Below are 9,540 nucleotides of genomic sequence, written 5' to 3' on the forward strand. Positions count from 1 at the left end.
ATGGAAGAAATTCTTCTGAAACATCTGTGAAGAGGGTGATGAATACATTGCTTGTTAAGCCCAATGGCAGTAGACATGTTTTTGGGCGACTTAACCCTTTAATTCGCTAGTTAAACTTAAAGCCGCAATGCTCCTCTGGGAAATAAGCAAATTGTCTCTTCAGGGAGGAAGAGGACTAGAACTCTAGTGCCACCTATTGGAAGTAGCAATCCTAACAGTCAATGTCGACCCTTTAACTACATTCTAGTCCTGTTCCTCTCTGAAGAGACAATTTGCAATATCTTGGAGTAAAACTTTGAAGGAGAGCCAACGTGTATAATATAATATAAATTTTTATATTATTTTTTTCACATGTGACTTTTTTTTTTTCTTCAGTCGGTTAAGACCGCAAAGTAATATTGTGTGAAGCCACAACTAGGGGGAGCTTAATAAAGACCTTTGTTATTGCCCTGAACAGGCAGGTGTATAAAGCTGTCAGTACACCTAAGATGAAGACGCCTCTGATAATTCGTGATCATTGGCCTGATTCTACAAAGTAAAGTGATCTGTCATGTTGGATTTTTTTTTTCCCTTTAATTTATTTATTTTTTGGGCTGAAACTACAAGTGTATGGCATGATTGGCCAGATGTGGTTGATGACTTGCTACTGCTAAAGTGACCGCGGTAGTCTGCCAGTTTAGCCCGCCTCTTAGATTATTCTTATGAACCATCTAATATTTGATTTTTCATCCACATTCCAGCCAATACCTTCCTGTGTGTGCCCTTAGATAACCTGCACTGCGAGACTGTGAGCGTCCAGAGTTTTAACACTTAGAAAAGTGGTTATTCCAACTTCTGGCCATTATATCGGTTATTGAGAGAATAAGCCAATCCATCTCATGCTTACCAGGATCCGCGGCTCTTTTGATTAGCTGTCCTGGAGTGATGCACAGGTGACGTCCCACCAGGCTGGGTAATCAAAAGAAGAGCCGCGGATGTTGGCAGATAAGCGGTGTTTCCCAGGGCTCCCATCCGGCTGGCGGACTGGGTCCTGCAAATCGATTCATGCCAACTCTAACAGATGGTATATATGTGGTCAATTGAATATCAGCAAATCCTGTAGTTAATCCGTGAAATTTTTTATTTTTTTCCACCAGAACTTGTCCCGTATGATGTAAATTTCTGCTCAGAGGATAATATGCAGAGTATAGCCCCTGCGAACATGGGTACTATCTAGAGAGTATAGGATATGTCATAAGGTGATCTATGATAGTGCACCATCCATCACATTCTTACTCAGCCGAGGTGCCGAAATGAGTGATGTAATCCTGCGTTTGTACCTGTCTGAACACCTACTTAGATGCGGAGGTTGGCAACCTAAGATGGCGCCCCCGCTTGTGCGTCGGCTATCCCTTTACTCCTATCTGACCCTAAGAAGACGTTTAGTCAGAAGACGTTTAGGCAGGCTCATCATATGGACAATTCTCCACTGCCATGTTATCGGTGTCTCCTGATGAACCTGTTTTCAAGGGGAAATGCGTTGAGAGCGACTAAGGAGTTTGTTTGATGTATCATGGCCTCGAATCGCTTGGATGCTGGACCACGAATGGACAGATCAGTGGAACTATATCTGTAGGATTGATCCAGTATTGGATTCTTTATCTGTCAGCATATAAAAAATAATGACCGGTGGTTTCCTAGCGTGGCCATAGGAAACATCTTTCTATGAAGGAATATCTTTTTCTGTGTGTGTGAGTTAATTATCCTATGCATTGGCACTTAACAGCATGTGACTTTTTTGAATATGTATATTTACCTCTATATTTAGATCTGTCCCGTACCATGGTTTTCTATTGTGTGATTATCATCAACTTTGGAAGTAGGTTATCTGTCAGTTATCCATGGTAGGGTCAGTAAAAATACATAACATTTGTTTGGTATCTTATGCATCGGATATTTGTATTTTTAAAATAATCATATGTTGACTCCGTGCTAAGTAACATTCAGATACCGGTATATCAATATTAATTCTTCCCTGGTACTACAATGAATATGGGGGTATTTATCCCTGGTATCTAGTATGAATAAATTGCACTTGTCTGAACTATCTCCTTTTATTATATATTTTTTTCTTTTTTTTCTATTTTTGGTACCACTGTGTATACATATTGGATACAGGCCATCTGCCCCTCTTTTTCTGACTAAGGCTACTTTCACACTAGCGTTGTTTTGAATACGTCGCAATGCGTCATTTAGGAGAAAAAAATGCATCCTGCAAAGTTGTCTGCATTAGCGACGCATTGCGACGTATGGCCACACGTCGCAACCGTCGTGCGACGGTTGCGTCGTGTTTTGGCGGACCGTCGGCACAAAAAAACATTACATGTAATTTTTTTTGCACGCCGTGTCCGCCATTTTCGACCGCGCATGCGCGGCCTAAATTCCGCCCCCACCTCCCCGGACATTACAATGGGGCAGCGGAAGCGTCGTAAGACTGCTTCTGCTGCCCACGTCGGGCATTCACTTTCACAACGCGCGTCGGCACGTCGGGCCGACGCTAGTGTGAAAGAAGCCTAAACGTCTTCTTAGGGTCAGATAGGAGTAAAGGGATAGCCGACGTACGAGCGGGGCGCCATCTCTCGTCATCTTAGGGTGCCAAACTCCGCATCTAGATAGGTGTTCAGACAGGTACAAACGCAGGATTACATCACTCATTTCGGCACCTCAGCTGAGTAAGAATGTGATGGATGGTGCACTATCATAGATCACCTTATGACATATCCTATACTCTCTAGATGGTACCCAGGACCGTAGGGTAATTTTTGTGGCTTCGTGTTGGCAGGGGCTATACTCTGCATATTATCCTCTGAGCAGAGATTGTTTTATGAGCTACAAAAGTATCTTCGGAGTACTACTCTTAACCCCGAGGCTATATGCTATCACTACTGTAGACTCCCTTGGGTGGTAGACAACCCTGTACAGTTTATATATATATATATATATATATTTTACACTTTTTTTGTGTTTTCTTTGCGCACACGGTGTCGCCTTCATTGAGTAGGCATTTAGGTTGTTTTTAGCATTATCTGAATAAAAGTTATATTTTAGAGCGAGTTTTCTAGTAGTAAGCAGTTATTTTATACCCTACAATATATTGAATGTTTGTAAGACAGTATGATGTAAAATATAAACTACCTAATTATCTCGTGGATGCTCCATCGTTCCTTTTCTAACTTTGCACAGATGCCCTTTCCCCAGTATTCGAGCTTCGTCTTCCAGCGGGGTTGGGCACTTGATTGCTGCAGCCGTACAATAGGCGCAGCGGTCAGTGATTGTCTGCAGCAGCCACATGAACATTCCTCTACAATAGAAAGCAGGCAGGGGACCCCAGGCAGAAGAATAGCAGTAGGGGTTTGGGAATGTACGTGTGGTTTTTCTTTTCCACCATCCTGGACAGGTAACATTTCCTGGGGATGTGATTCCTTTTAACCACTGACATCGATGTGATGAATCTAGGAAAGCAGAGCATGTTTTGTGACATGGCCGTCTATCTTTTGACTACTTCTAGGTTGAATTTGGCGTTGTATACAGCTGTGTAGAAGACAAGATGTACACTGGCAGAAGAGGAAACGGGGCTTATTGTAATGGCCAGAAATTGCAGATCTCTGGACAGAAGGGTAAGTACCGCTTTATAAATTGATAAGCTTGATAATAACTTTTGGGGTACTGTGTGTCATATGGCCCACTAACTATGGTGTGCGGTGGGTATTATAATTGGCCTTTCATATTATTATTATTATTATTATTTATTAGCGCCATTTATTCCATGGCGCTTTACATGTAAGGAGGGGTATACATAATAAAGACAAGTACAATAATCTTAAACAATACAAGTCATAACTGATGCAGGAGGAGAGAGGACCCTGCCCGCGAGGGCTCACAATCTATGGGTTGTTTATGGGAGTTTTGGTGCTGGTGTGGTTAATCCTGCTCCTTTACCTTGACGTAGGTCTATTTAATATTTGTTTTGGTTTTTCTAGGTATTCAGCTATTCATATTACAATCATGGATTTCTAAATCCTTGCATCATGTTTGTTTAAATTGTCCCTTCCTGTTGTGCCCTTACTGGTGTAATTTATACTTCCTTAATTGATATGCCATTGTGAGACTTACCATTGATCACACTGGCTTTTGATGGCTTGTTTTTAACATTCTTTTTCTTTAGCACTTGTATATTTAATAAAATCTCTATATTTGTATATGAGCATTATCTGCAATATTATTCGCTGTAAGAGAAATTTATAGTTTGTTTGTTTTTTCTGTACTTTTTTGGTCCTTCATATTTTGGTCCTTCCTTTTTATACTTTGGTAATTTATTTGGGTTTCATGGTCAAGAATTGGTTACTAATTGATGCTGAATTTGCTCTATATAAAGGCTCATTTAGAAGCCTGAACACGGACCGCTAATGAAGATTGACAGCTTCATGTATTTCTTGGGTCAGGAGAGCCGAGGCCATGCATTGCGGTCTGATCTCGGACAGACAGCCGGTTGCAGAACAGTCTGAGCCCTAATGCAATCTATCTGTAGGATCAAACCTCCTAAGCCATCATAGAAAGTTGAAATAAAATGATACCTTGATATTTGCGATCCAAAGTCTTATTCCTGAGAAATCCATGTGTGTGTTTTTTTTTCTTCTAAATATGTAATTGTGAGATCTATGGGCCGGACATAGATCTCCCTGAGAATCTGCCTCCAGGGCGTATTTTAAATGAAAAGGGGCATATTACCAGTGTGAGACATGTAGATCAGGGCAACAGACTGTCATTCATTACTAGAGATGAGCGGATTTGCTTGATTTCCCTCTTATTTGGCAAGCTCTAGTGCTTGCTGAGTAAGCTGCAGAGAGAACCCTGCTTCTCGGATCGCTCGGCTGATCGGCGACGCAGGTGCATGTGTTGCAGCTATGTCACTGTCGCAGCACATGCATGGAGAGCCTGGTGTTGTGAGCATCATGCATTGCAGAACGTTCCTCTGACAACCATTTACCATACTGAAAGCTGCCAAGGCTGTAAGTTCAGGGATTTCTGCACGTGGCACTCATAGTGCATACTGAATAAATTTGAAATGTTTTGAAAAATTTGTTTCCATTTTTTTTTCATTCTTTGCATATAAGTAAGATGTCTATCCATCCTGTGATGATCATAATTCCATGACTTTACCTTCTTGCAATCTCAATGTTGAGGCATGTATAGAAATAGTTTGTTTTTGCTCCTGAGTTCTGGGAAAACAAAGATCCATATGGATGGAAGTAATTGTTTAAATTGAAATTTAGCAGCTATCCCTGTATATAGTTTGGTGGGGAGCGGGGTGTAGTTATAACTTAGTTATGAATATTTTTTTCCAACTATTTGCAGTTGGTTTACAAAGAAAATTAAATTTTTGGGTGTCTTACTTTCTAGATATCACAAAGTCAATGATTATTACAGAACTGGGATCAAATCGTGACCCTGACGTTATGAAAATTGTTCTGTCCAACATGGAGAGACTGCTGTGTATTCCGATACATGGGTAATTATTGATACGTGTGTGTGTTGTGATGATGTTGTTGCGTTTTTTTATCTAATTTTGTATGTAGTACATGTTTTGGTAGCTTTATTGTATTCAATTTCTTTGTAACCAGGGAAAAGGAGGGCGATTTGAATTTTCATATCTAAACATTTTTATTTTTTTTAACGTACGGTATATTTTAAAAAATTGTTTATTTATTCTTTAATTTTTAGGCCCACTAAAATACTTAAACCTACAATCGTCCATATCGCTAATACTATATACTGTATTCAGTGTTAATCAGTTTCCTATTTGACCTTTGGCGCACCTCATGAGCCCACTCCGTGCACTGGGATCGTCTCTATGACTAATGTATTCATCACGGGATGCTAAAGGGATAATTGGCATTTAAATCCGTAATCTACCTATTCTTGTACCCGCTAGTATCCGGGCCGTGGGGACAGCTGCTGTAGATATGTGCTTGGTGGCCACAGGAGGCGCTGATGCTTATTATGAGATGGGAATCCATTGCTGGGATGTGGCAGCTGCATCAGTTATTGTTACAGAGGCTGGAGGACTTGTCCTGGATGCAAAAGGTCTGTATGTGCATGAAGTCCGAACCTCATGACCTTTCTGACATGTTTGTTTAGTAAGTACTTGCATTCTTCGTAAATTAACTATTTTGGAGCATCACTTCTTTAACTGTTTTGTGTTATTTCTCAGAGAGCGGGCCCAATTAGAACTTTTGGGGCCCCATGATTTCTATGTACACCCCTGAATATAGAGATATGTATCTACAGTACAGACCAAAAGTTTGGTGGACACATCTTCTCATTTAAAGATTTTTCTGTATTTACATGACTATGAAAATTGTACATTCACACCAAAGGCATCAAAACTATGAATTAACACATGTGGAATTATATACTTAACAAAAAAGTGTGAAACAACTGAAATTATGTCTTATATTCTAGGTTCTTCAAAGTAGCCACCTTTTGCTTTGATGACTGCTTTGCACACTCTTGGCATTCTCTTTATGAGCTTCAAGAGGTAGTCACCGGGAATGGTCTTCCAACAATCTTGAAGGAGTTCCCAGAGATGCTTAGAACTTGTTGGCTCTTTTGCCTTCACTCTGCGGTCCAGCTCACCCCAAACCATCTTGATTAGGTTCAGGTCTGGTGACTGTGGAGGCCAGGTCATCTGGCGTAGCACCCCATCACTCTCCTTCTTGGTCAAATAACCCTTACACAGCCTGGAGGTGTGTTTGGGGTCATTGTCCTGTTGAAAAATAAATGATGGTCCAACTAAACGCAAACCGGGTGGAATAGCATGCCGCTGCAAGATGCTGTGGTAGCCATGCTGGTTCAGTATGCCTTCAATTTTGAATAAATCCCCAACAGTGTCACCAGCAAAGCACTCCCACACCATCACACCTCCTCCTCCATGCTTCACGGTGGGAACCAGGCATGTAGAGTCCATCCTTCCACCTTTTCTGTGTCACACAAAGACATGGTGGTTGGAACCAAAGATCTCAAATTTGGACTCATCAGACCAAAGCACAGATTTCCACTGGTCTAATGTCCATTCCTTGTGTTCTTTAGGCCAAACAAGTCTCTTCTGCTTGTTGCCTGTCCTTAGCAGTGGTTTCCTAGCAGCTATTTTACCATGAAGGCCTACTACACAAAGTCTCCTCTTAAAGAGAACCTGTCATCTGAATTTGGCGGGACCTTTATTTCGGTCCGATGGGCGGTGTTTTCGGGTGTTATATTCACCCCTTCCTTTCCCGCTGGCCGCAATATTGCTTTGAAGTTGATTCGCTTTCGTCCGTAGATCACGCCTGCGCAAGGCAATCTTGCTTTGCGCACGCGCAGTATGCTTTGCCCAACTGCGGGCAAAGCCGAAAAGCATTAGTGCGCATGTGCCGGCGCACTATGTCCCGGAAGTATTTCGCTGTTTTCCGGGACATAGTGCTCCGGCGCACTAATGCTTTTCGGCTTTGCCCGCAGTTGGGCAAAGCATACTGCGCGTGCGCAAAGCAAGATTGCCTTGCGCAGGCCTGATCTACGGAGGAAAGCGAATCAACTTCAAGGCAATATTGCGGCCAGCAGGAAAGGAAGGGGTGAATAAAACACCCGAAAACACCGCCCATCGGACCGAAAAAAGGTCCCGCCAAATTCAGGTGACAGGTTCCCTTTAACAGTTGTTGTAGAGATGTGTCTGCTGCTAGAACTCTGTGTGGCATTGACCTGGTCTCTAATCTGAGCTGCTGTTGACCTGCGATTTCTGAGGCTGGTAACTCGGATAAACTTATCCTCAGAAGCAGAGGTGACTCTTGGTCTTCCTTTCCCGGGGCGGTCCTCATGTGAGCCAGCTTCTTTGTAGTGCTTATAGTGCTTAATGTTTTTTCCCACTGCACTTGGGGACACTTTCAAAGTTTTCCCAATTTTTCGGACTGACTGACCTTCATTTCTTAAAGTAATGATGACCACTCGTTTTTCTTTACTTAGCTGCTTTTTTCTTGCCATAATACAAATTCTAGCAGTCTATTCAGTAGGACTATCAGCTGTGTATCCACCAGACTTCTGCACAACACAACTGATGGTCCCAACCCCATTTATAAGGGAAGAAATCCCACTTATTAAACCTGACAGGGCACACCTGTGAAGTGAAAACCATTCCCGGTGACTACCTCTTGAAGCTCATCAAGAGAATGCCAAGAGTGTGCAAAGCAGTCATCAAAGCAAAAGGTGGCTACTTTGAAGAACCTAGAATATAAGACATAATTTCAGTTGTTTCACACTTTTTTGTTAAGTATATACTTCCACATGTGTTAAGTCATAGTTTTGATGCCTTCAGTGTGAATTTACTATTTTCATAGTCATGAAAATACAGAAAAATCTTTAAATGAGGTGTCCAAACTTTTGGTCTGTACTGTATGTAGATTGTATGTATGTATACACTGAAGTATGGTTACAATACCCTGCTTTGTACCTATACTTGGGTATCCAGGTGCTTTGATTTTGAATAGTCTCCTTTTAAACATGTGAATATACAGCCGGGGGCTACATGGCGACTTTGCTGTGTCACTTATTCATAGTTTAATATATGTTGCTGCTACGTCGCAGCCTAATACAAGTGAATGGTGTCCTATTGTGACTCCAAGGGTACTGGGACAAAAAGGGAGTTAAAAATTCCGATGTGGTTGGACTTCATGCGACTTGTTTGTTGCAATGCGACCCTATTCACTTGTATTGATCTGCAATGTAGCAGCAACACGCGGCGATCTCTGGTTGCTCGATAGCTGTCGCCACGTAGCTCGGGACTATCTTCTATTGCAGTTTCTGATGATGCAAAGTAATTTTAAAAACATTTTAAAAGCTTTTCAGCCACTTCTGTCCATATGTCTTGCAGGAGGGCCTTTTGACATGATGTCTCGAAGAGTAATTGCAGCAAGCAGTAAGGAAATTGGAGAACGAATCGCCAAAGAACTTCAGATCATACCACTGGAGCGGGACGATGGCAAGAAGGAGTAAAGAAATGTGTTGATTGTATATGCACTTCATTTCAGAATAAGCCATTTTGGAGCTATCTACTTTCTGGCATGATCACATGCCATATTTTACCGATTCCACAGAGCTGAGCTATGTTGGCATTAGTAGGACAGGTGACCACTGCAGCCACCACTTATTTACTAATGGCGTGCATGTGTCGCCTGCACCCAGAGACAGGAGGACCATTGCTGGGATAGCAGGTAATGAGGAGTAGTTTTACTGCCCTTGCTGCTGTTGTTTTTTTCTATTGAATAACTCCCTCTAAAGAACAATTCCAGCTCCATGTACAGAATTTTACAAGAACTTCATTATTTATGCCCTGGGCTCCTGTGCCCAATGATTACTGGTCTTTGTCAGTTGGACATTCCTACAGCACTTGGACTTTGGTTAAGGGTAGATGACTCTTAAATGCAGGGGTCTGTATTTTTCTTTAAAAAAGTAAAATATTTGTCCCTCTGAGTT

The 9,540-nt window shown here is 41.8% G+C and overlaps 1 protein-coding gene across 1 annotated transcript in view; it reads left to right on the forward strand.

Moving 5' to 3' along the window:
• IMPA1 (inositol monophosphatase 1) overlaps positions 1-9,540 on the forward strand; it is a 31,526-nt gene extending 21,986 nt beyond the window's left edge. The window contains exons 6-9 of the mRNA XM_077270774.1: positions 3,548-3,656; positions 5,440-5,548; positions 5,972-6,123; positions 8,939-9,540. Of these exons, the coding sequence (XP_077126889.1) occupies positions 3,548-3,656; positions 5,440-5,548; positions 5,972-6,123; positions 8,939-9,060 (492 nt within the window). The 3' untranslated portion in view covers positions 9,061-9,540. The remainder of the gene's footprint in view (positions 1-3,547; positions 3,657-5,439; positions 5,549-5,971; positions 6,124-8,938) is intronic.

The sequence above is a fragment of the Ranitomeya variabilis genome, chromosome 6 (genome assembly GCF_051348905.1).
Source record: "Ranitomeya variabilis isolate aRanVar5 chromosome 6, aRanVar5.hap1, whole genome shotgun sequence".
NCBI classification, from domain to species: Eukaryota; Metazoa; Chordata; class Amphibia; order Anura; family Dendrobatidae; genus Ranitomeya; species Ranitomeya variabilis.